Genomic DNA, 27,631 nt, shown 5'->3' on the forward strand with positions numbered 1-27,631 from the left:
GTGCAAGCCAATGTGCTTGAAAATGTTTTTATTTTTTTTAAATTGCCAATATATTCTACTTTTTTAAAACGTTCTTTAGGAACTACTCCTTGAACATCCCTGGGGAGAGCTGCTGCAGTAGGAAATTGGCAAGTTCTCAGGACCCCATTCCAGCCCATCATTATTTTGCACACTGTGCCACTTCAGTCTTTAGTCCCAGCCATATGCAAATCAGTCTTGACCCTGCTCCAATGTGAAGAGTGTGAACAGTGCAGCCCAAACTGCCTGACCAGTTCTTCCCTTTAACCAGAGCACAACACAACTCATGACTGGTTTTGCCCTTATTAGGGATCACTAGCCAAATATTGCTTGGCTCCAGTGCCACAATGTGCCACAATGTGCCAGGGGCCCACACCTGGGCCCCTGCCTGCACACTGAAGTATACAGAAAAAAAAGGCCTGATTTAATCTCAACCACTAGCAGTTACTCAGGACCCCATCCCTCCAGTCCATCTTTATTTTGCACACTGTGCCACCTCTATTTGTACTGTATTCAGCCATAAGCAAATCAGTCTTGACCCTGCTCCAATGGGCATAGTCCAGCCTGACTTTAACGGTCGTATAGCCATATTGCTTACCTGGGGAAATTTGTATGGGAAATCTCCTAAGAAGTGTATAATGATGAGCACGAGCGCCTTTGTAATGTGTGGCCTAACTAGTCTTGTGTTTTGGAAAGAAAAAAATTCTGTCATTTGAAAGCGTTTGTTTTCCGGGAGAATTAACAGTTATGTTAGTCTGCAGGTTCTAATCAAAACGTTGGACCCTGGCACTTATTCCTTTACAAATTAAGCAGGGATTGTATTACAAACACGAACAAACACCCTTCCACACTCAGTGCTGGGAGCGCCCTCCCTGGCAGAGACTCTTCCCGCCCTCCCAGCTGAGCACGAGGACACAGAATCTGGGCCAGTGACAACCAGCAAGGAACACACGTGTGCTCTGGCATTATGACCGGCACGAGAGCGAAAATAAATGGGGTGAAGCGTGGGAGGGTTAAAAGTTTGTGTAAACCTGGGCTGTGTTGTGGATGACTTTGCAGCGACCTTTGTTGCAAATGGCCTATGCATGCGGAATAATAGGCTCCTTGCAGGGAAGGGAAATGGCTTACTGCTATCACCGTTTCCATGCCAGCCATCAGAGTCCCCATCTAGCAGAGAGAAATGAGTTATGAACAGGCTTGAGAGGAGAAGGGATACTCTGCGAGTTTCATTTATGCATCGTAATCGTTCCCCCCTATTCTGTGTGAAGACGAAGATAATGCACACTCACCCTTTGAACCTAGCAGAACATTTGCATATGTGCACGCAGTTATATTCTCCAAGGTCTACACTGAGTCTACAATGTAGATTCCAAATTCCAAAAATCGATAATAATTACCGTAATTACCTGACAAAAGTAGCTGAAATTCGACTTGGAATGCTGAGGGGGCTCTCGGAGTCTCTGAATTGCTGCGCGCCTGTAAATGCCGAAGAACGTAATCACGCTGGGTGAAACCATAAAGCAAGACGTTGACAGGTGGGGCTCATGTAATCCCCCTGACATGAAAGGCTAATGTCTACTGCTCGAGTGGAAAATAATTACCTCCCTGCGTAAGTTACGCTGGTATAAACCGCGTTCATAAATCATTTCTGAAGTGTGGCATTTCATGTTTTCAAAAATGCGCACGGCGCCCCAGGCAACTTGTCACGGCGCACCGGGGTGCCGCGGCGCACAGTTTGGGAACCACTGCTGTAAGGTGTCGTACAACCGTTGGGCCGGATCCTCCCTGGTCTAGTGTATGTCTGTGCTCGTCATACAGCACTGAATCTGTTGCTCTTTCAGTTACTGCCGCAGAAACCAGTGACTGCACTCTCGCAAGAGGTTAGTTTCAAGTTAGCTGAACAGTTGTTTGACTTGTTTTACCAGTATTTTAGTGGGCAGCGATAAAAAGACAGAGATGGGATGAAAGTTACGTAGAATGGAGGGGTCAGCTGCATTTAGAAGTGGAATGACAAAAGTATGTTTCAAAGAATCCGGAACAATGGCAGATCTCGAAGAGGGATTACATTTATCTGTGAAGACAAAACAGATTGTATCCCTGGTGAGGTTGAAAACTTCTAGTTGGACAAGAATCTATTTGAGAGCCTGATTTGATACAATTCAGTGAGGCAGAAATGTCTTTGATAGAAAATGTAGAGAATCTACAAAAGTTAAGAAGGCTGGAGTAGTCTGAAAAGGACAGGTTAGGAGAATCGTCAAATATATTTGCGTTTTTAGCATGGAATGCATTTAGCATAGAATGCAACATAGCTCCATAAAGGGGGCACTTGTGTTTTTAGCAGTCGTACGATGATGGCAGTCTCCTTGACTTTGTCTGCCATACTAGTGTTGGGGGAGTGGTAGGCATAAACATTAGAATGTGCACTTTCTGTGTCGCTCTCAAAGAGAAGACCAATGATCAAAGTAAAATCAAACCCAGCAGCGAGCTATCTTACTGTTGGTTCTTAATGGGAAGCAAATGTAGTTAAGTTAAAGGTGCAGAAATATCACACACAATAATTTAAAAGTTGGACAAAGCAACGAGTGTGATGTGAGAAAGGTAGAATGGCAACCTATCGCCATTTTACAGGTGATACAGCCTTTTGAAGTTGTCTGCTGTTAGCCGTAAATCAAGGTTTCAAAGTCTGCTGCACTTTTGAGTCACACGGACAACTCAGAAATCAGAGTCTCTTGCCTTGTGCCCACTCAAGGGAAGGTAGCATATAATTGTTTATAGTTTGGTTTGTGGTAAAGCAGTTGACTTTATCTGATGCCATATATACCAGCTCCCTGGAAGAATCCTGGATTCCAGCTAAGAATTTATAGACTCTTTGACGAGCAGGCATAACAACTCGCCTGCTTTGTCTTTGGTCTCATATAAGCTCCCCTGTGGCACCATCCAGGTCAAATGAAGAATCCAGCTGACAAAGCAGTGTGATCTCCTGTCGAAGTAAACTTGCACTCTAAGGCAAGCGTATTTGATTCCAGGTCATTTACTACAAGCTCCCTGTCTGTCCTTTCTGAGAAGGCATGCCATTCCCTTCCCCCTAGTAACAGCTCTAAGGCCCTCCCAAAGCGTGCAAGCTGAAGACACAGATCAGACTCAGTCTCTTCCCAAAAGTACATAAAAAAATCATTGTAGTCTATCACCACGATTTTAGCCGCCATATCTTGTGTTCAGACCTCCCGAGCAATGTCATTTTAACTGTACTGGTGAGTTGTCTGATAAGCTTCAGAGGAAGATACCCCCGTGACACCTGGGGCACATCAGTGCTTAGTATGAAAACGTAGTCTAGCCATGAAAAAGACTTTGGCGATGTTGAGAAGTAAGTGTACGGCCTATCACCAAGAACACTATATATTGGAGTCCCAAGTAAAGCACTCTTTCAGATAAGAGAGTTTTCGTATGCGACCCAGTAATGCACAGCCTATAGGTCTCGAGTTACGTTTTTATCAATGCCCTAAAATCCTCTCCCCAATGACAATTGCATTCTTGACCGTGCTAAATTTGAGACGATGGTTGCTGTTGGGGGGCACCAGCACTGATTTTTGGGGACCGGCACTTATTTTTTTTGTTAGCATCAGCTGTTTACGTGGAGCAAGAAAGGGAAAAAACACAAAGCGGAAAGACGGCTGAAGACAAAGACTGAAAAACTGTCACATAGGGAGAAAACAGGAACCTGGGGATAAAGGGGCCAAGAGTGTCTGGGAGTGGATTAAAGAGGCATTAGATATATTTAGGACTAGCAGCCCTGGTATTCAGGTGCCAACATTCAGTTGCACCAGCGGCATGCATCTGAGCAGTGATTTGGGAACCAGCACTCTTTCTTTTACAAATACAGCACTGATACTGTGGAGCTTTGAATAACATGGTACTAATATTCCTTAAAGTCTCCTGTGCCAGAAGGGGTGGAGGCATAAATAGCTCAGAATGTCTTAGAACGGCCTTCCACCATGCTAGACACCAAGACCCTGATGTATGAAGCGATTTCATGGTCGTGCAGGTCAAATTTGAGCCTTTGTGACTGCAAAATGGCTTTTTTAAATATTGCGATTCGGTAATATGTCACCAAATCACAGTTTGGGTTTTTAGAATGAATATAGAAACAATATTTGGAAGGGGGGTTGTAAAGGGCACCCCTTCAAAATACAGATTCTTTAGCTTTTGTAGTAATGTTTTGCAACCAAAATCCAGTTGCAAAACATTAATTTTTCAAATCAAAAGTGGTGGTAAGCATTTGTAGACAAGAAGTGGTCTCCAAGGGGCATCTTTCTCTCTGTGAATGTGAACGAAAACGTAATTTATGATCAGGCAGTGGTCCTTGGGACTACTGCCTGATTGTTTAAAAAAAAAAAAAATGTTTATAAAAGTATTCATTTTCTTTTTTAAAGGCAGCCCATTTTCCTTTTTGAAAAAAAGTCAGTAATTTTAAAAAATGCCTTACTTAAAAGCATTCACAGACATGGTGGTCTGCTGACCCAACAGGCCACCATGCCAGTGATGTTAGCCACTCATCTGGAGAATAAATCAACATTCTGATGAAGCATGTATCTTGGACTATTAAACTGATTCAACACTATTTTCAGTGTGTGTCTGTACCCCTTTAATATTTGTTCTTTGGTACAATGCTGGTGGTTGCCTTCATTCAACTTGCCTCGCCCCTTGGGTTACACACAGTTGTATTATCTAGTTCATTGTCAGCCCACCATTTCCCCCATATCTTCTGGTGTTCCGTTGAGCAGCCTTGGGCTAAATAAATCTGTTTCTCCAATTTTGTGGAGTAGTCCATGTCTGCCCTCCACTCCATCATTGGAGCTTTTGGTGACTTCCAATATTTAGCCACTTCTATTTTTGCTGACAGTGTACCTGGCCCCACCTTGATTTGGTTTCTCCTTGAGCCTCCCCTGTCTCCCACCGGTCCCAACATTGCAACCCTTGGTGATGCCTCAAGGCTCTGACCCAGAACCGCTGACATGGCAGCAAATATAGACAGCCAATACCGCTGAATGATGGGACATACCCAAGCTGTGTGATAAGTCTCCTATGTCCCTCCCACACCTACTGTAGGCGGGGTGAGGAAGTTTGTGGGCTTGGGTGGAGTATAGGAGCAGTGGAGGCAATTGATTTGCTGAAATAACAAAGGTCTGTGGTGCCATGCAGACCTCCCTCCACTCCTACTCTTCCAGCAGGCCCAGCCACCCTTCCCAAAGCTCCCTCAAGTGTGTCAGTATACATAAGGAACAAGTTACCAGGGCTCTGTAGGTCTGGAAGATGTCCTCCATGGCCAGTGGATCCATAAGTAGCAAGGCCTCCAAGGGCTTGTATTTGAGGAGTTGGGCCAGCACCTCCCAGTACCCGTAGAGTGTGTGACGAAGGTAGTGGTATCTTAAGAATTGCAATTTGCGGAGGGAAAACTCTGGCGGTCCTGTAAAGATTTAATGTGGTCGCCCACCCAGATGTTGCCCAATCAGGAAATGCTGATGTGGTCCCACCCCTTAATCCCTTCGAGTTGCGCCACTTGGTGTAGGCATCCGCCCTCTCAAAGTGGAGTATCCAGTGTCAGCCGCCGATCCCAGACTGCCCTTTTCAGGAAAACGACTTAGAGGGTCAGCATACCATAAATCATACCCATAAGATTATCAAAGCTGATGAATAAAATCCCTCCCCTAAAGGAAGTCATTTACCACTACAGTGTGTGCTGCCCAATAATAATGCTGTCATATGTCACATCAGGCACATTCGTCTAAGGAAATCCACTGACGTTTATTGGCCCAGAGAAATTTCCATGCTCCGTAGGGTATAGCAGCAGACCATCGAGTGGGGATGAGGAAGGGAAAATTCTGGAGCATGTAAAGGAGTCGTGGGCAGACAATCATTATGTACGGGGCCACCCTTCTCAACATATTGAGTGGGAGTTTAGGTCATCTGTCTAGATCATTCTGGATTGTGTGATTAAGGGGGCAAAGATTAAGACTCCAGCTGGGTCTGGCTCTTACGTCATCTGGATCCCTAGGTAACGGAACCTAAGGGGTCTGATTGACAAGGCGGGGTGCCAGGTTTCTTTGTCTCTGTCTCCTCTAAGAGGGACCAGTAGTGGTTTGTAATAGTTCACTGTCAGTCCTGATAAGCCCCCCCACCCCCAAAATACCTCGAGAGTAGAAATAGCCAGGGCAAAAATAAGGGTAGACCAAGGGTATCCCTGTCTAGTATCCCGGCTAATTGAGAATCTGGAGGGGACCACACTTGTTCACCTGCGAGTGTAGCCTGATGTACAGAGTACGGACTCCCAGTCCCCTTTTGACAAATACCTCATGAAGAAAGGCCCAATCCAAGGAATCAAAGGCCTTTTCGAAGTTGAGCAGCATCAGTGCTGTGGCACAGTGTAGTACCCAGAATCTAGCTAGAGCAGGTGCCTCCAGCCAGTTGATTGTGAGCTGCTAGTAGCTTACAAACACCTTCATAGTAGCTAGCAACCTTGACTTCATTTTTAATAAGCACAGCATCACATTTATTTTTAAAGTTAAGGGGAGGTTGTGTTTATTCTACATTATTATCATGGTGCTGCAAATAGCAGAGCATGGACATGAGCTGTGCTCAGTCAGATTTACGCCCCAAGCTGCTGTTTTAAAATATGAGATTTGGAAGTGGGAGAAAATTTATATGATGAGTTTTGCAGCATGAATCATTTTCTGGATTCACATGCAGTGCGTTATTCCAACGTCTGGTGTTGGGTCCAGAATTGTCTTTCCTTTTCTTTTTTTTTTTTTTTTCCTATGGCAGTGGTTCCCAAACTTTTTCGACCGGCGGCTCCCTTCACCTACATTGGCCATTTCCCGCGGCTCCCCATTATGTACAATTTTTTTTCGGGTGGGCGATGTAAGCCCAGCCTCAGGAGTACTTCAAATTTTCTCCCTGCAAATAATTGGGATGTAGGCGATGAAGGTATTATCATATTGGTAACAAAATAAAAATACAAGTTGTTTACTTTTTTTTTTTATTCAGTTAAGTCAGAAACAATACAATATCAAGAGCCAAAAATGTTTCCACGAATTAGCAACCTTTTTTGAACACATGTAAGATTAACCACACAACAAAGTTCTGTAGTAAATGTTTTTTAATGAACAAGAAAAAACAGGGAGTCTGAATGTGAACAAAATAGAAAGGCCTATGTTTGGAAAATCCTAGTGAGATGGATGTGCTTGTTTTTCTTTACAAAGCTCCTCAAATCTTGGTGTTATTTTTGAGATCGCAACACGCATTTCTTTTTCAAGGTGAATTTTTGCCCTATATTTTGACTTTATCACTGCAACTGCTGAGAAACCAGCTTCACAAAGGTAGGAAGTAGCAAACGGGATCAAAACACGCAGGGCAATCTTGCTAATCACTGGGTATTCATCTTGAGTTTGGCACCAAAACTCAAGCAGTGACAGAGACTGGAATTGTACTTTCAATGTTGAGTCACTTGAAATGTCAATGAGCTGTTCTGCTTCCTCGTTATTGAAATGCTGAGGTATCTCAGTATTGAAGGGGTCTCTCACCCATTTTATTGGCTCCACTTCATCCTCTGGGAAATATTTCTGAAGGTAAAAATGCAGTTGTGACAAATACAGAACAAAAACTGTCCTCAGTTCCTCCTTTAATGCCATCTCATTGTCTTGCAGAAACTTGTCCAATGAAGGAAAACATTTATTGTCACCTTTGCTTACACTGCCTTTCCAAAGGATTACTTTTTTCTTAAACCCTGAAACTTTGTCTGAGAGCTGCAAGATGTTAGTATTATTACCTTGCAAGGACTTGTTCAGTGTGTTCAGTTTTTCAAAAAGATCCGAAAGAAAAGCCATTTGTATTAGAAAGTCTGCATCAATAAATTTGTCAGCAAAACAATGTTCATCATTGTGTAGATATGAGTATATTTCATTCCTAAGCTCATACACCCTAAGCAGGGAGTTACCGAGAGACAGCCATCGAGAACTGCTGTAGAACAAGAGGCATGAGTGTTCGGCACCCATGTCTTCACACAGCTTAGCAAAAAATCTTGCTTTCATTGGTCTTGTTTTAATAAAATTTATCACTTTGGTGACTATTTTCAGAATATTATGCAGTTCTTCACTGAGGTTTCCTGCTGCTAGTGCTTCTCTGTGTATTATACAGTGTGTCCAAATAGCATTAGGTGCTTTAGACCGTATGCGAGCTTGAAGTCCTTGGTAGCATCCAGCCATTGAACGACCCCCGTCTGTACAAACTCCAACACATCTCTCCCAGTCAATCTGATTCTGTACCATAAAATCATCCACAACCGCAAACAAATCTTGACCGGTAGTTCCACCTTTCATTTCCTTACAGAACAACAAATCCTCAACTATTTTTTTTTCATTAACAAACCTGACATAGCAAATAAGATGGGTGTCTTTTTGGTTGTCTGTTGCCTCGTCCAGTTGGAGTGCAAAGTCTTTGCCTTTTAAGTTACAGATGAGCTGATCGTTAATATCGTCAGCCATATCGTTTATCCTCCGGCTGATAGTATTATTAGAAAGAGGCACTTTGAGCAGCTGTTTACCAGCATCTTCGCCAAGCATGATGGTTACCATATCAACAGCAGCAGGCAAAATCAGCTCTTCTGCAATTGTGTGTGGTTTTTTACACTGTGCAACACGATAGGCCACTTTATAAGAAGACAAGAGGGCGTTACTGTTAACTTTGGCTTGTTTTGAGAAAGTGGTCTTTTGTAACTTGGCTTCTGTTAGTTTTCTTTGGAAAAATTCCCTTGGCTTTCCAACCACATTTGGGTGAAGACTTTCAAGATGACGCTTTAGTTTACTTGGAAGCATGGATTCTAAAGCAAAAACTTTTAAACAGATTACACATTGAGGACGCTCCTCATTATTAACCTGTACACATGTGAAACCATAATCTAGATACCTGTCATCATACTTTCTGTACTTGGTTTTTCGCTTCCCATCCTCTTTTTTCTCTGAAGAACCTGAGACTTCACTTTGCTCAGACGAACTTGAACTCGGTATTAAAAATCTCTTCATTGTCAATCATAAAGATGCCAATCAGTTCACACGTAGAAGAGAAGAGAAGAAAGGGAAAGACTGAGGAAGAGAAAAACGAAATAGTGTCACAATGGTAGAAAACAGAAAGCTTCAAGAGTGAGCTGAAGGGGAAGGAAGTGGTTTTAAAATCATTGAAGAGGCCTGAGATGGATTTAGTATTACACTGCCTCAGTATTCCGTTTTCCCACATTTAATTTCAGCAGCCCATGTTTAAGAGGAGGACTTTGGGTACTGGCACATTTTTATTTACAAATTAAGCAATGTCGTTCACACTCCCACTCTGCAGTTTCTTGAGAAAAGGGGTGGTTTCTGCAGGGTGCAATTCTTAGCATCAAGAAGATGATAGGGGCAATATGTGAAGGCATTAACAACTATGGTGCAAGCCAATGTGCTTGAAAATGTTTTTATTTTTTTTAAATTGCCAATATATTCTACTTTTTTAAAACGTTCTTTAGGAACTACTCCTTGAACATCCCTGGGGAGAGCTGCTGCAGTAGGAAATTGGCAAGTTCTCAGGACCCCATTCCAGCCCATCATTATTTTGCACACTGTGCCACTTCAGTCTTTAGTCCCAGCCATATGCAAATCAGTCTTGACCCTGCTCCAATGTGAAGAGTGTGAACAGTGCAGCCCAAACTGCCTGACCAGTTCTTCCCTTTAACCAGAGCACAACACAACTCATGACTGGTTTTGCCCTTATTAGGGATCACTAGCCAAATATTGCTTGGCTCCAGTGCCACAATGTGCCAGGGGCCCACACCTGGGCCCCTGCCTGCACACTGAAGTATACAGAAAAAAAAGGCCTGATTTAATCTCAACCACTAGCAGTTACTCAGGACCCCATCCCTCCAGTCCATCTTTATTTTGCACACTGTGCCACCTCTATTTGTACTGTATTCAGCCATAAGCAAATCAGTCTTGACCCTGCTCCAATGGGCATAGTCCAGCCTGACTTTAACGGTCGTATAGCCATGTTGCTTACCTGGGGAAATTTGTATGGGAAATCTCCTAAGAAGTGTATAATGATGAGCACGAGCGCCTTTGTAATGTGTGGCCTAACTAGTCTTGTGTTTTGGAAAGAAAAAAATTCTGTCATTTGAAAGCGTTTGTTTTCCGGGAGAATTAACAGTTATGTTAGTCTGCAGGTTCTAATCAAAACGTTGGACCCTGGCACTTATTCCTTTACAAATTAAGCAGGGATTGTATTACAAACACGAACAAACACCCTTCCACACTCAGTGCTGGGAGCGCCCTCCCTGGCAGAGACTCTTCCCGCCCTCCCAGCTGAGCACGAGGACACAGAATCTGGGCCAGTGACAACCAGCAAGGAACACACGTGTGCTCTGGCATTATGACCGGCACGAGAGCGAAAATAAATGGGGTGAAGCGTGGGAGGGTTAAAAGTTTGTGTAAACCTGGGCTGTGTTGTGGATGACTTTGCAGCGACCTTTGTTGCAAATGGCCTATGCATGCGGAATAATAGCCTCCTTGCAGGGAAGGGAAATGGCTTACTGCTATCACCGTTTCCATGCCAGTCATCAGAGTCCCCATCTAGCAGAGAGAAATGAGTTATGAACAGGCTTGAGAGGAGAAGGGATACTCTGCGAGTTTCATTTATGCATCGTAATCGTTCCCCCCTATTCTGTGTGAAGTCGAAGATAATGCACACTCACCCTTTGAACCTAGCAGAACATTTGCATATGTGCACGCAGTTATATTCTCCAAGGTCTACACTGAGTCTACAATGTAGATTCCAAATTCCAAAAATCGATAATAATTACCGTAATTACCTGACAAAAGTAGCTGAAATTCGACTTGGAATGATGAGGGGGCTCTCGGAGTCTCTGAATTGCTGCGCGCCTGTAAATGCCGAAGAACGTAACCACGCTGGGTGAAACCATAAAGCAAGACGTTGACAGGTGGGGCTCATGTAATCCCCCTGACATGAAAGGCTAATGTCTACTGCTCGAGTGGAAAATAATTACCTCCCTGCGTAAGTTACGCTGGTATAAACCGCGTTCATAAATCATTTCTGAAGTGTGGCATTTCATGTTTTCAAAAATGCGCACGGCGCCCCAGGCAACTTGTCACGGCGCACCGGGGTGCCGCGGCGCACAGTTTGGGAACCACTGTGCTATGGGCTTCGTCGACCACCATTTTGGTGGTATATTCATCCCCTCTGGCATAAGACAGCACCCTGGATGTTCATGTGCTTAGTCACCATCTTCAGATTCTTTTTTCTGTCTCTGGGACTGAAAGCAACGGAGGAGCACCAAAAGTTTTTAAAAAAAAAAATTTTTTTTTTTAAATGAATGTTTTTGGATGAAAACCAAGTCGTCTAAGGCCACGAGGGGGAAGACGATGAGAAAGAAGGGGGCCCTTTTCTCTCTTCCATCCGACGAGGGATACTGGTGGTACCAGCCACGTGTACCGAGAATGAAGGCAAATAGGGGCCATGGAAAACACCCCCTTTAAATTCTGCCTCAACTGCCACCACAGGTTTGTCCAGAGAGACCCCACATGAAGTCTGCAATCTGTCCCCCAAAAGACCACCGAGACGTAGACTGCAAGGCCGTCCCTGCATTTGTACTCAAAATACTAAAGGTACGCTCAAGACAGAGACTGGAACATTACACCACAAAGGTCAGCACCCAGAAGACACAGTTTTTGCCGAAGGACCTTGGCCTGTCCAGCGACGACGATGAGAACGTCAAAGAAGCAGGGACAGCACATCAAAGGTAGTTGAATGTCGAGATGTATGAGGTCAAGTCTGAGAGGGTACAAACAGCAAAAAGGGCTGAGAAGGATGTTGAAAAGAAGCCGCTGAAGGTAGCAAAACCACTGACCATAAGGCAGCCTCAGCATCGAAACACTCCTCAACCTTAGGCCAGCTGAAACCCAAGGACCCACATTGATCCCAACTGAGGGATACTGATGGAGACGAGACAATGTCAAAACCTTCAACTTCATCCGGTCCTAGAGGGGGCGAGAGAGAAGACCACTCGAGGTCAAAAGAGAAGGCAGAAGACCACAATGGTAGCACTCCTTCAAAAGAAAGGAGTTTGATGACCCCTTGAAGGATTTTCAGATCCCAGCCAAGCCTTTGACGTCCACTGAGATGGAGGATGACCAGTCTGCCTTGGAGGCCCAAGCAACACCAGAACCTCATGAAGAGATGCAGCAAGAACTCTATGAACTTGAGGAGCCCAAAGAGACAACAGGCTTTGAGGAAGAAGTGGGGCACGATCTTGACTCCCAGACCCCCAAAAAAGGTGTGGACAACTATCCTTCTAGGTTATCTGCTCCAGATGACCTGTCCCTCTCATAAAGAGGGCTGCAGAAGCTTGTGTGGTCATGTTTTCTCCTTGAAACCTTAATGCTATCAAACAAAGGGAATTTTTTTTTACCCATTCCCCCCCGGATATTGGACCAGGGGAAGGAGGCATTCTGTAAGCCAGCCACTGCAAGGGCTGTTACCCCCAGAGTAGAGAAGAAATATAAACCATCTAGTCAAGATGTAATTAACATGCTGTTCACTGGGGACGCCCTGTTTGAACAGGTGGTGGATGAGTCCCTGAAACAACAAAAAAATATAATGAAACGGGAAAGGCAACGGGGACACTACAACTCCAGCGATTCCCTCAGAAAAGGAGGAACAGCATCTTGAAGGCCCACTAGCAGAACACCATTCACAGCAGGCACAGGACAGCTCACACCAAGCCACACAACAAACATCCTACCAGCAGTGGCAACCTATTGCTAGGCAGCCTTTTTGTAGATGAGGGAGGGGAAAGGGCCAGACGGCCAGAGGGGAAGGAACAACAGGCAAGTGACTAGTCCTGCAGCAACACATGCCACCACAAAACGCTAGTGGGAGACAGAATAGGAGATTACTCACAGGAGTGGGGAAAATCACTTCTGACAGTTGAGTTTTGAACATATGTCACAGATAATGTATAGAACTAATCAAAGAGCCACCTCAAATTCCCCCAAAACCTAAGTGGTTTTGAGGTCAAGAGGTCATTCAGCTCTGTAAAGAAGTCAAAGAACTTTTACAAAAGAAAGCCATAGAAAGAGAACCATAAAAGGTGGCAAACAAGGGAAACTATTCACCATACGGACTGGTCTAAAAAATAAAATAAAAAGGTGAAACCCCGAGACTAATTCTAAACCTCCGAATCATAAACAAGTTAATTCGTACCCAACACTTCACGATGACAACTTCCCGAAGAATAATATTATACTGAAGGAAAGGAGATTATATGGCCACCTTACATCTAAAGGACGCCTACGTACACATACCTATGAATCAAAAACACAAGAAATACCTCAATTTTGTATTAGACAAGGTACATTACCAGTTCTGAGTGCTACCATTCGGCATAAAGTCGGCCCCAAGGGTCTTCACGAAGTGCTTTGTAGTGGTGGCAGTTCACCTAAGATGACATGGTATCCATGTCTACCCATACTTGGACTATTGGCTAGTAAAGGCACAATCAAAACAAAAATGCTTAAAGTATATTTAAACAGTGATCGCCACTCTGCAATGACTGGGCTTCACAATAAACCAGAAAAAAGTTGTCTCCACAACCAGAACGGGTATCAATGTTCCTGGGAGCAACCTTATACCAAAGGACAGCAAAAACATACCCAGTACCAAAGAGATTAAAGGTGACTGCAAAGCAGACTTACTTCTACAAGAGGGATCAGCCTCTGAAAAGTGAGGACTGCCATGAAACTAATGGGCTTGATGGCATCTTGCATACCACTGGCATATACAAGGAAGACTGCACACGCACCCCTTCCAGGAATAGATCTGCAACAAATGGTCACAAGCCACTGGGAGTTAGGAGGATCTCGTGGTTGTCACAACAAAAATACAAAGGGAAATACACTGGTGGAAATTATGACGTGACCTATGGGAGACCAATCAAACACCAACTCCAAATGTGAGCATCACAGCGGACGCATCGCACAAAGGTTGGAGAGCTCACACAAGCAACCTAAAGGTATAGGGACAGTGGAACAGCACTGATGTGCTGAAACACTTGAATTACCTGGAAATGAAAACAGTTTCCATCCATGAGGGCTTACCAAGCACACATACCAGGCAAGACCATACTAATACAGACAGACAACACTGCAACCATGTTTTATCTCAGAAAACAGGGAGGCACAAATTTGTTCACCCTGATCAAACTAACCCAAGAAATATGGAAATGGGCAATAGCAAGCCAGATCACGCTACAATTGTCCACCTTCTAGGGATACAGAACATGGAGGCGGACAGACTAAGTAGCCAAGAAATCCGCTCCCACAAGTGGGACCTAAAACAAGAAACACCCTAGAAAATATTCAAAGTCTGAGGGAGACCAACAGTATACTCTCCGCAACAGCCACAAATGCTAAATGCTATCACGTAGCCTTCAGGTTTAAACACGACCTGTCGGAAGGGAATGCCGTGCCTGTAAACAGGTCAGGAAGATTGGCATATGCTTTTCCTTGCATCCCTCTGATAGCATAGGTGCTGGAAAAAGCAAAGCAAACAGGAACAAACCTAATTTTCATAGCCCCACGATGGGCCATATAGACCTGGCACTCGGACTTAATAGAGGCGTCCAGGGAACAAATGATGGCAATCTAAGCATAGCAGGGTCTGCTGACAATACAGGAGGGGAGAGTGTACCACCCATCGACTCCTAAATACTGAATCCTGAGTACCTTGAATTTGAGCATCTACAATTACTGCTCAGGACAATGGAAATCCTTAAAGAAACCAGGAAAGCTGCCACCAGAAAATGTTACGCTGCAAAATGGAACAGATACAGCCACTGGTGCACACATAACACAAGTATGGAGACATGGACAAAACAGAAAACATTATTGGCTTACCTCACTCACCTGTTAGACACCGGGTTAACCTATCCATCCTTAAAGGTACACATGGCAGCAATAGTAGCTTATACAGCACTTCAGGGAACAGCCTTTTCACCTCACCAGTGGTGAAGTGATTCTTGGAAGGAGCAAAAAGGATTGCACCACCAAGCTCAGTTCCAGCTCAAAACTTAAACATTGTGCTAACGCAATTAATGACAAACATGTTTGAACCTATGCACAGGATAGATCTAAAACCACTGACACTCAAGACAATATTTCTAGTTGCAGTCACATCATTACGCAGAGTGAGCGAGCTGCAAGCACCAACAGTACAGGAACCATACCTGCAGATGCACAAATATACAGTAGTTCTCAGAACTCAGTTTCTACCCACAGTGGTGACCCACTTTCATGTCAACCAAAATATTCAGCTGCCATCTTTCTTCAAATAGCTGAAGACACAGTAAAAAAAAGAAAGAAAAAAAAACTACACCCGTTGGAAGATAAGTAGACTTTAATGTTCTTCGGCAAGAAACAAAGAAGTCTCATAAAGTAGAACAGTTTCTTGTCTCTTTTGCCAAAGCAACCAAGGGTTCCCCAGTACTTGAACGAACAATCTCAAAATGGATAGTGAAAACCATACAGACTTGCTATTCTAGGGCAAGAATGATGCTGCCCACACGCCTAAGAGCCCACTCAACAAGGAAAATGGGTGCAGCTCTAGCGTTCCTAGCAAACGTACCCATATACACAATCTGCATAGCAGCAACATGGGTGTCACCACACACCACTGGAAAACATTATTGTGTGGACATTCAGATGAACAAAGAGGCGCGGGTGGGATAAAAGATACTAAAATCCCTGTTTGCAAACACTTTCACATTCCATCCCAACCAACCCATGGGGAGGGGTATTGCTAAACAATCTAATGCACAGCATGTGAATCCAGAAACTAATTCATGCTGTAAAACCAAATGTTTCCTTATGAGTAGGGGTAGTTTTGCAGCTTTAACTGTTGGCTTAATTCACATGTCTGACCCACCTTCCCGGAAATGGGAGATGACTCAACCAGGTGGGAAAGAAGATAACTAGGAGGAAGTATGCCAAAAAAAAAAAAAAAAAGAAAATAGAATCCGAAGATGGAGATTAAGCGCAGAAACATCCGGGGTGCTGTTTGACGTCACAGAGGGTCTAGTCATATCACCAAATGATGGTCGATGACACACACAGAGAAAAACAGAAGAAAAGACAACTCTGGATCCAACCACTAGATGGCGGAATAATGCACAACATGTAAATCCAGAAATACTATCCAAGCTGCAAAACTACTCCTACTGGCAAGTAACCATTTTGTTTTTGGGAATCCATATCAACATAAAGTTCACTTCAATTAAATTTTCTCCCATTTCAAATTGTTGGCTTTACACACAGCAGGAACCTTGCTCCCACTGGCTGGTAGACACAGTGCCATATTTATAACTGAGAAATACAGCCATTATTTTAGGCGGGAGAAATTTAAAGTACAGAAAATATTTCCATATTATAAACACTCTTGCAGAACATTTGTCTGCACTTTAAACTTCCCCCGTTTAATAAAATGGTTGTGGGTTTATGTTATACATGTAACTCTGGTGCATGTGGTGAAAGGTATGTCCTATGCCCAATGACACGGGTTCTCAGACACTCAAACACATAAATCCCATTCCTTTACACACATGTTCATATTTTCTCAAAGACCACACTCTAACTGACACACTTGGCAGTCTTGTCATAGTGCCCCTAGGCAAAGTAAGTTGTTCAAACCATAGTATCAGGCTCTATGGACATTAGGCTTAAAGTCAATGAAGCTGGGTGTGGGTGTGTCTGGTAACAATGTGTGAGTTGCTTAGCCTTGAGTAGATCAATGATTTTCACTGATCACAAGTACCTCTCATTACAGAAAAGGTTGGAGACCCCGGGGCTAGAACAAGGTGACCCCAGCGAATGCAGTGTAAAGTGCTGCGGAGGATGAATTTGCATTGGCCCGGTGGATTAAGCGGACAAGCACCTCAGTCACTAGCCTAACTAGTAGTTTAGCGTAAAGTTTAACCTCCGTGTTAATGAGAGCAATAGGCCTGTAAGAAGATTGTTGGTCTGGGGGTTTGTCAGGTTTCAGCAGGATCACACAGGTCCAGTGATGGTGAGGAAGTTGCCAATAGGAGCATATTTAGGAGAGGGGGCACAATGCATGCACACAACTTGTGATAATATTCCGTGGGGAACGTGTATGGGCCTGGAGTTCTGCCCGGGCTGAGTTCTGATAGGGCATTGTTGAGCTCCTCTATTGTCAGGAGCTGTTCAAAAGCCTCCCCTTCTGTGTGGGGTAAGAAGAAGCAGGGGTATATCTGCAATGAGGGGGCTCCTTACCTGCATTTACGATTTCTTAATAGAAATCTTAATATATCAGGCCCTGCTAATCTTTTTTTCATCAGTCACTGCTAAGAGAAAGGATTCTGAAGAAAGATATTCACCTCTCTAGTAAACCCAGAGTGATACACTGGAGTATAGACATATCAGTTCAGAACGCTGCAGTTGAGCCAAGGAGGTGTCTCCTGCAGCAGTAGGTCACCATGAGAGTGACTCCTGGCAAATTTCAGTGTTCATATAGACCGACTGCCCTTGGTTACTGTCCTGGACATGAAACTTCTGACAGTTGTGTCGTGAAAAAGTGAAACTGTGACTGAATTGGGGAGCGAGAGCAATACAATGTTTATCTCATTACTTAATCACTGTTTCACTGTTTTTGTTGGTTCTGACATTAGGTACTTCCTTTGAGTAGACTGCCAACTCCAAACGGCTAGTTCAGCATAGGAAAGTAGGGATTGAGGGCATGGATTGGATAAATGAGAACCGTCTTAAAGTTTCTCCTGTGCTCTTGGATCTAGGATTGTGCCTGATGGCAAAGATCCCCATTCAATGCTGGTTGAGCACAGCCATGCCTATCCCGGCAGCTTGCTGCAAAGCCCGGGTCCTGTAGCATAATTTGGGAACAAACCTAAACCCAAGCACAACAAAAATGATGAGGAAAAAGCAAGTCCGAGATGCCACAACTAGAAATTAAAACCTAAATCAGCAATTGTAGGTCAAATCTCAAAGAACCTTTTGTATCGAAGGAAGGGAATGTGCTTTATACAAGTAGATCTTTTGAACCAATGTAACAATATAAAAATGTGATTGCATATATAATAATTTAAAAAATAACTATTATGGTTAGGGGCAAGCATGCCCACTGGAAAGGTTAAGTTGCACTCCATTTTAGAAACTGTAATGCGTAAAACAGGTGAGGTAATAATGTACCAACATGGGATTCGTCCTGTTGAACGTTGCAGAAGTTTCCTGAGCCATGTAAGTGTTAGCTTTAAGGCCCTCATTACAAGTTTAGCGCAGGGGATTACTCTGTTACAAAGATGACAGATATCCCGCTCGCCATATTACAAATTCCATTTTATCCTCTGGATCTTGTAATTCGGTGGGTGAGTTATCCATCACCTTTGTGACGGAGTAATCCCCCCTGCCAAACTCGTAATGAGGCCCTACGTCTAGTTTGGAAAATAACTGATGATTGAGAGCAGTGTCTGTTGTGAAATTGGTGTATATCATAACACACTGAGGGATGTGTATATTACATTTTTTCTGCTGGATTTCGGACTAACTTTGTAGGAGTGGGTAAATGTATTTTGGAGGCCTAGTGTATGACCTCCTCTGCCTCTGTGCAGTAGCTGGAGTTGAATACAGTTTCAGTTGTGGGTGCCTTAGTGGCTCCCTCCCTCCCACCCACTCTCCATTGCTTGTCCACACCCACTCCTCATTGCTTGTCCACACCCACTCCTCCCCCACAATCGAGGTAATTTAGATTTTTATTTATTTATTTGTTTGTTTGTTTATTTCAAAGTGTGTGGCAGGTGCCCTTTGCTTGCGGGGCTGCTCCAAAATGCCAAAAGCACTTTTGTTTTAACACCATTTCATTTTTTAGGTTGAGCGTTCAACCACGTGTATACTTTAAGTTTACTTCTTATGGCTTAAAACGATTTCATTTGTTGGTTGTAGTGCCCTTAAAAAATTCTTGCTCTCTAGGGGCCAGTTCTGCCTTTTTCTGTTTTTTTTTTTTTTTTTTTTTTCAGTTTCAGAGCAGTGACCAACTACTGTATTATTCTACTTTGGTTTCTTTATCTGTTGCTGTGACTGACTATTTTTGTTATTTCTTTGGTGTTCCCCTTTCACTGTGGGTGTTTTATGCTGGTAGCTGCCTGCGTTTTTTTAATTTTTTTTTTTTTTGCAGCATTTTATTTTTCCCATCTCCTCCCACGTCACTGTCATTTGTTTTGGTTTTATTCCAGTGCTGTCCTCGTTGACCTCTAGCTCCTAAAATAAGCTTGTTTTATAAAAGAATGACCCAGTTGTTTAGTTCACTGCTCACAAAATCCACAATATGCCCTTTCTGGTAGTTAAACCTAGAAGTAATGATGTGAAACTTGCTTAGCCTTGCATCTCAAGTCTCCCTCTCTAGGGCTCCTCCCTGCCAGCACTCACGACATCACACACAGGGAATTACTTTTCTCGTTTATTAGGGCCATAAATCTTCTCAGGGTGCTCTGCTTGTTGAAACGTGAGGCAAGAATGCTTGAAAGACTTTTCATTCTGTTAAAATAAAAATAAAATAGTTTTCCAGCCTTATTTTCCAATTTATATTCAGACGTTTACATAACTCAAGGTAGTGAAATCATCTCGTCTCTCCTCAAGGGCTTGTGATTTCTGATGTCAGTAGCCACCAGTGACCACCAAAACATGACAGGAAAAGACAAAATTATGAGACCGGGTTGACCAATTTATTTGGGAAGAAAAGTCCAGTTCTGAATTTTTCAATGCCAATAGCTCTACCTCAGGAAAATCGGAGACCTGTTGCATTGCAAATGCTTGTTTATATATGCAAACCCAAGTGGTGAATGTTAAAAAAAAAAAAAAGGGCCACTTGCGTCAGTTCATGGGCACACATACATCGTCATGCTTTGCCAATACTGTACTGCATCTGTGAAACACTTGAGCAAAGCCAATAGATCAACAAAGCAAGACCAATTGGCTTTGCAGATGTTTGTTTTTAAACCGTGTGCAAGCCAGCTTTTTTAGCTTTTTTTTTTTTTTTTTTTTAACTTCCCGAAGTAGTTTCTGCTGTTAGATTCATTGTTTCTCTTTCTACTGTACTCTATAGTTTTCGCTGAAGTTTCATTACATATTCTAATGTTTCTAAATTATGGTTCTCCTTCGGTTTTTCCTTATGTGCTTGTTTTGTGCTTTTTAAAAAAAGATTTTTATTGCGAGAGGTTTATTTTTTCACTTGCTGCTTATGCCTAAGAACAGTTGATTTTGCTCCAAACAATCAAATGTGCCTAAAACACTGCTGCAACGAAGAATCAATATATTCTACATTTGGAACTGACTGCAGTTTAATTTTATTTTTCTTACTAAAAGTAGCTTTAGTGGACAATGGACATTTCGTTTGAACGATAGCTCACTGTGTTTGTATTTATTATTTTCTTTTGCTAGGTCGATGGTATGGACGTGTTGTGTGTCAGAGAGGCTACAAAGTTTGCTGCTGATCACTGCAGGTCTGGCAAGGTGAGTTGCTTCTGAACAATACATTTATTTTTTTATATCCTTCTATTCTGTTAACGGCATTAATTCTTCAAGGGAAAAAATAGTTCACAGCCTACTTCCCACCTCCTCTTCTTGTGAACCACACAACCCCTTAATCCTTGGAAAGACAAATGATAGACTCGCTGGGGCTTCTTGGAGAGAGACACCATGACGAATCATCTAACGTTATTTGTACCAACTGGCATACCACTTCATGACTGCAGATACAGTACAAATGCGTCTTGATCGTAGATGAACAGTAGAAACTGCTTTTACTGATCATGTATTGCTCTCTTTTGATAACAAAGCCTACAGTGCTCAACCCTTCTATATCTAAGTAACAGTGTGCAATTAATGTAGAAAGCAAGGAGATGCAGCATGCATCCTAGATTCTAATTCCTTCATGTCCCCTTTTTTCCATTGAATAGTGCTGGGTGGTGTAGAACAGTTGTGCATGTGTGTGTTTTGAGTTGCTTTGCGGAAACCTTTTTCTTGTTTTTTTTTCTGGCATTCATGCAGTTATTGAAAATACTAGGCTTTCGTTTTCTAGCGTGCATGGACTTACTTGACTCGATGCAGAAACTTGAGGTACCCACCTGATTGTAAAACAAGGGGTAAAACATTTTCATCTCTACTTTATGGTCTCGTATTTGTGTATATGTCTTGATAGGGGATGTAGTCATTCAGTGAGCTTCTCTTACTTCGACCAGAAAGATATATTGTTTACTCTTTACGATGCTCTTGCATCTCTTACAGTTCCAGATTTGATTCCTGCCGGTCTTCTAGTGGTTATCAGTTGTTATTATCCACCTTTAGCATGCATTTGTGCATCTGTTCTTATTTATCACACCGGCCTCCACTGAGTCACGAAGGTTCAGGAATTGTTCTACCCTGTCACCCGCACACTTAGCTTACCTTTTGCAATAGCCCCAGTCAGGGGTGTTTTCAGATGTACTGGATTTTGAATCGGATCTACACTGAATGTCTGGTTGATTTCTAGTTCTCACGGGTAAAAGGCTAATGCTCCCATTCCCTACATTATGTAGGTCTGTTGTGTTCAAGAGCCCCAAGAAACAATAAGTATTATGATGTAGAGGCACAGAAATGACTGCTCAACTGCAAGAGATATGCTCCACCCCTGCAGTTCTGATGTATTTCCCTTCATTGCTAGTGTGGCAGGTCACGAAACCCATGGATGAGAATTGTGCTAGATCCTGTCACCTTTAATATCAACCTGGATACTTCTGAGAGCTAAGGGAATCTATGCTTCTAGTTGTCCTGGCTGCAAGGGGTCTAATTGAAAATTAGTGATGGTAGTTAGAGATTCCAGGTGCTGGACCCTCCTGCTTATGAAATCAGGACATTCAAAGTGAAAATGATATTATTTGAGCTGTTTATAGCAAAGTGGTTAAAATGTTATAATAAAGATTTGTTGGTTGTCTTTCTTTTTGTCTAAAAGAAATGAAATATATATTTTTTTGTTTTAGATTTATTTCCTAAATTTTGCACAAATAGGTTTGAGAACTCTGCTGACACATGTTTTTCTCTAGCGAGAATAGGCTTAGCAGAGCTTTTGCAACATGTAATAAGTGTTTGTTACAGTGCGTAGGAAGCTGGCCTGCTGTATGGTGAGCACCTATGGTGTATATCACTTCATACCAGGTCAGGTGTCCCCTGTTAGTGAGGTGTAGACCGTGTCTAGGAAGCCAGGGCTCTCTAGAAATAGCTATGGATGAGCAGCCAAGACGTATCTAGGTGACATGCAGAGCTTATGCAATACCACTACAGTCACACAGCACTTGCACACAAGAAAGAACCACACAGTGTTACAAAAATAAAGGTACTTTATTATGGTAACACAAATACTAAAATACTGAATAGGCAATACTCCACTAGGAGGTGAGTAAATGCACTTTTATATACACATTAGAAGTCAGTGATTAGCACTGAAAGCAATAGCAAACAGTAAAACAATAGAAAATAGGGAAGGCCCTGGTGGAGCCCAAACCATGTACTAAGTAAGTGCAATTTGAAAGCATTCCACCATCCAGGGAAATGGAATCTGTAGAGGGGAGCTGGAGGAACTAGGAACACCAAAAGGTAAGTACCAGGGTGCCCCCCCTCGTGACCAGGAGAGAAGAGGTAAGTACCTGGTGTTTCCCCCAAACCAACAGGAGAACTTTGGAAAAGGACTGTGCAAGACCAGAAGAAACCAAAGGTGGAGTTGGAGTGTCCGGCTGTGTCAGGAGCCCTACCTACCTTTCTGTGGATGCAGGACCAGGTCGACAGTGGATGAAGAAAGTCAGCAGTGCAACACAGTAGCAGAAGAGAAGTTCAAGAAGTGATGCAAGTGATGACCCGTGTCTGTGGTCGTAATGCAGTCAGTCAGTGGTGCTGGAAAACTACCATCATGCCTTGCAAATCCAAGAGTCGGTGAGGAAGGTTTTGCAAGGTTGAAGAGGACCAGCAAGGCCCAGGGGACTCGACCCAAGGAGGGGAGTCCGAGGTGACCCTCAGCAGCTGGGAGAGTCACAAGAAGAACAGGCAGCCTCTACAGGCGACCAAGAGGCAGCAGACACAGCAGTCGCCATGAGGCCCACTCAGCACATCTAGCGAGGAGTCCCATGTCGCTGAAGCAGCAGGCAGGACACTGCTTTGCGGGTAGAGTTCTGGAGGCCGAGGCTACACGGAGCCTGAAGATCCCTTGGAGGAGGAACAAACAAGCCTTGGTAGCTGCAAGAGTTGCAGAGCACAGGGGTACGTTCCTGCAAGGAGAGGCAAGGGCTTTCCGTCTCCCAAGTTGAAGAGCTGGTAGAGAGGATCAAGGGGACCAATCCAGACCACCACCTGTGATGCAGGATCCACGCAGCTCCGGAGGACAGAGGATCCACGCAGCCAGTTATTGATGTTGGTTCCTGCAGATGCAGGGGAGTGACTACTTCGCTCCAAGAAGGATTCCTTCTTGCATCTTGTGCAGGATAAAGACTCGTCACCCTCGGAGGATGCACAGCAAGGAAAATGTTGCAGTTGTTGGAAGGAGGCGGACAAACAATGTTGCAGAGCGTAGTCATCGCTGGAGTTGCAGATTGTCCGTTCCTGAAGGGTCCAGTGGCTGTCCCGGTGGCCAGAAGATGAAGTAGATGATGCACAGGAGTCCTGCTGGAATCTTGCACGTCGAATCTGAAGACCCACCCGGAAGGGAGACCCTGAATAGCCCAGAAAGGGGGATTGGTCACCTTTCAGGGTGACCATCAATCAGGAGGGGGCTGTGACGTCACCGGCCTGACCTGGCCATTCAGATGCTCCCATGGGCCTCTGCCCATCTTGGATTTAAGATGGCAGAATCAAGTGGCCACCTGGAGGAGCTCTAGGCACCAGCACTGGGGTGGTGATGGACAGGGGAGTGTTCACATCCCTTTCCATTGTCGAGTTTCGCACCAGAGCAGGCACCAGGGGTCTCTGGACTGGTGCAAACTGTTTTATGCAAGGAGGGCATCAAATGTGGCCTTCAAAGCATACCGGTGGCTTGGGGAGGCTACCCCTCACACGCCAAGTAACATCTATTTCCAAAGGGAGAGGCTGTTGCCTCTGTCTCCCAAAGGAAATCCTTTGTTCTGCCTTCCTCTGCTTGAGATAGTCAAGCAGCAGGAGGGCAGACACCTATCTGAGGGGTGGTAGCAGTGCGGGCTGCCCAGAAAAACCCTAGAAGACTGGTCAGAGCACTGCTGGGGTTCCTCTAAGGAGCCACCAGAATGCATGAAATCATACAACCAATACTGGCAACGGTATCGAGGTATGATTCTGACATGTTTGATAACAAACATGCCAGATTCGAAGTTACCATTGTGTAGCAGGACACGGGTAAAATGGCCTCCCCGCACTTACGAAGTCCAGGGGGATGTAGCTGGATGTCATAGGGGCACCTCTGCTTAGGCCGGGGTCCCCTCACACACAGGTACCTGCACCCCACCCTCTGGGCTAGAGGGGCCTGCCTTAGAGGTGACTTACAGTGACCTGGTGCAGTGACCTGTAGTCAAAGGGACCATGCACCTTTTCATGCAGGCTTCAATGGCAGGCCTGCCGACAAATTTTGAATGGATTACCATGGGTGGCACAATACATGCTGCAGTCCATGGGGAATAACTGGTGCCCCAATGCCCTGGGTACCAAAGTACCACATACTAGGGACTTATATGGGAGACACCAGTATGCCAACTGCGGGGTATGCTAAGTCCTAGGCAACCAAATTTAGAGGGAGATAGCACAGTCACTGGGGTCCTGGTTAGCAGGATCCCAGTGAACACAGTCAAAACACACTGACAGCAGGCAAAAAGTGGGGGTAACCATGCCAAAAAGGATACTTTCCTACACAGTCTAAAGCAGTAGTCCAAATTGAAAGGAACTGCTGATCACTGCAAGGTTCTCGGAGTCTCAGTTATGGCTAAACACTGATGGAACCACAGATGTATTTAACTAGATGTAACCAGTTCTTTTTGAGAAGTTTTCCACTGACCGGGGGACCTTGCCTGGTGGTGTACCAGCTTAACAGTGTTTACTGAAACTATGAATAAATATTAAATGCTACAATCTTGGCTGAATTGAATGACAATGGCTATTTACAGCAAGCTTTGGCAAAACCAGTAGGTCTCATGGCTTTGGGACCTATTGGCCTTGCCAATAAGTTGACGCTGTGCAACATGGCTAAAGAATTGAAAAGAGAAAAAAAAAAACTTTTCACACAGATTACTGTACCATTTTTTATGCATATGCGCACCACACACCTACCACCTACAAAATAACATGAGCGGTTTTAGGGTCAGTAACTAAAAAGAAAAAAACAAGATGGGGTGTGGAAGCAAAATGGAGGAGCCAGGCGGAAGGGGAAGCAAAATGGGAGACTTGGGCGGAGTGGAAGTATCATGAGGGCTCAGAAACCACACTTTATGGGTAGCGAAGTACACAGCAAGACAAATGATACAGGAGAGAAGCACAGAAGCAAGTGGCAAAACAGAGCAACAAGGAGTCACGAGAAGCAACCCGGGACATGGAAACAACACATGAGGGTCGGAGACGTACACAGCAAAACAAAGCACTACTGAGAGCAGCGGTGGAGGGAAGAGTAGCACACAGTGAGACAGAGCAGCCTAGAGAAGCACAGAAGCACGTTGCAAGTCCGAGAAATATGGAAACAGGAGATAGAACATAGAAGGACATGGTGAGACAGAGCAATGCAGAGATTGGGGTGGGGCACATAATCACATGAGGGAAACAGCTGGAAAACGCACACAGTTTTGAGCGTGTAAGGACACAGAAAGGCATTTCTAAAGTTACAACAGGAAAGTAAAGCCCACACAAGCCATCAAATAAGCAAATTAGAGTAATCCATTTGTACTATCTCTTTTCGGTGTTAAGCATGGAAGGAAAAGTAATTGTGAAGGTTAGTCTCAACACATGATAGGACGAGCTTCCATTTCTCATGCAGGGTCCACTAAGGATAATTTATTTCACAGACAAACTTTTACATAAACTAGTTTTACCAATAAATCATCAAGTAAACTGGCTGTGGAGAAATGTACTATGTGTACCAGTTACTGTTTCATAAGTCATTTTTTGGTCCAAGATTTTTTTTTAAATTATCCTTTTGGGTGGAAAGAGATAGGCAGAAAACCCCTTTTCTCTTTTTAGCTAATTTCTAATGTCAAATGAATTCTCTTGAACCCTGACGTAGAAATCGGTTGTGTTATTCCAAGCTCCAAGGAACATATGGGAGAGTAAATAACCTTTTGATATGCTTACCAAATATTACGAGTTTCAGCTCTGCGAATTTTCTGGGTAAGGCTGTTGTGCTTAATTATGTTATATTTTGCTACTTGCAGGGTCCTATTTTGATGGAGCTGCAGACATATCGTTACCATGGGCACAGCATGAGTGACCCTGGAGTCAGGTAAGCTTGATATATGATACAATCCATAACATATGCCATGGACATAAGACGTGCAATTACTGTCATTCTTTACTTTGGAGGAGAACTTTGAATAAAAGGCCGTAGTTATCATAATGTTAAATGACTTAGGCTTGATGTATTTGTTAGATTAATTATAATGTTTATATCATGTTCACCTATGTTGCTGCATTATGCTTTTACCCTTTGAGCGCTTCACAGAAGAGCTTTAAGGAAATCAGCTTCTTTAATGACGTAAAATGTACATCTGCTTTTCTTTCTTAGTTATCGCACAAGAGAAGAAATTCAAGAAGTAAGAAGTAAAAGCGACCCTATAACTCTTCTCAAGGACAGAATGTTAAACAACAATCTTGCAAGTGTGGATGAATTGAAGGTATGATTGTTTGCTTATAAAATAGAATTGGTACTTTTGCCTTATCAATCTTAGCTTGAATTTACAGAGCTTGTGGATAGAATTTGTAAAAAGTCTTTCGATAGTAAACATACTATCATTGTGAATGATGATCCGTGTTTTATGGGTTAGTCATTTCCATTGTTATGCACAAGTTTTATAGTTTATATTCCTAGACCTCCACACCCTAATAATTCAGTTTTAACCTTCTTTATTTCCAAAGCTTGTTAAAGGCATTAGTTTGTGTTAAAGTGAGCATCTTATGATGTGCCCAGCACTTTGTTTTTTTTTAAATTGTGGAAACATTGTTATGAAACATTAATCTTTTCTGGATAAACATGCTGTACATTATTCCACTCCCTTGTGGTTGGGTCTGGAATTATAATTCATCTTAGTCCCCTTTCTCTTTTTTTGTGTGGTGTCGACCATAGGGGATACTAGTCCTTCATTCTGGAACATCAGGCCCCTACCCCAGGAAACCTGCTTCTGAGGGTGTCATCTTCAGATTCTCTTTCTTGGTCCAGAAAGCAGAGCAAAGACACAGAATAATTAGACAAACATGATTTTTTTCTTACCAAGCATTTTTGGGGAAAAACCTCAGAGAAACTTCAACTGTTG

The 27,631-nt window shown here is 43.5% G+C and overlaps 1 protein-coding gene across 2 annotated transcripts in view; it reads left to right on the forward strand.

Moving 5' to 3' along the window:
- The window catches only part of LOC138250295 (pyruvate dehydrogenase E1 component subunit alpha, mitochondrial), a 105,157-nt gene that overhangs the window by 63,061 nt on the left and 14,465 nt on the right, over positions 1 to 27,631 (forward strand). For both annotated transcript variants that reach the window (XM_069205025.1, XM_069205026.1), the window contains 3 exons: positions 20,571 to 20,642; positions 26,537 to 26,604; positions 26,887 to 26,995. In XM_069205025.1, coding sequence (XP_069061126.1) covers positions 20,571 to 20,642; positions 26,537 to 26,604; positions 26,887 to 26,995 — 249 coding nt within the window. The remainder of the gene's footprint in view (positions 1 to 20,570; positions 20,643 to 26,536; positions 26,605 to 26,886; positions 26,996 to 27,631) is intronic.

This window comes from Pleurodeles waltl, chromosome 8 (genome assembly GCF_031143425.1).
Source record: "Pleurodeles waltl isolate 20211129_DDA chromosome 8, aPleWal1.hap1.20221129, whole genome shotgun sequence".
Classification (NCBI taxonomy): domain Eukaryota; kingdom Metazoa; phylum Chordata; class Amphibia; order Caudata; family Salamandridae; genus Pleurodeles; species Pleurodeles waltl.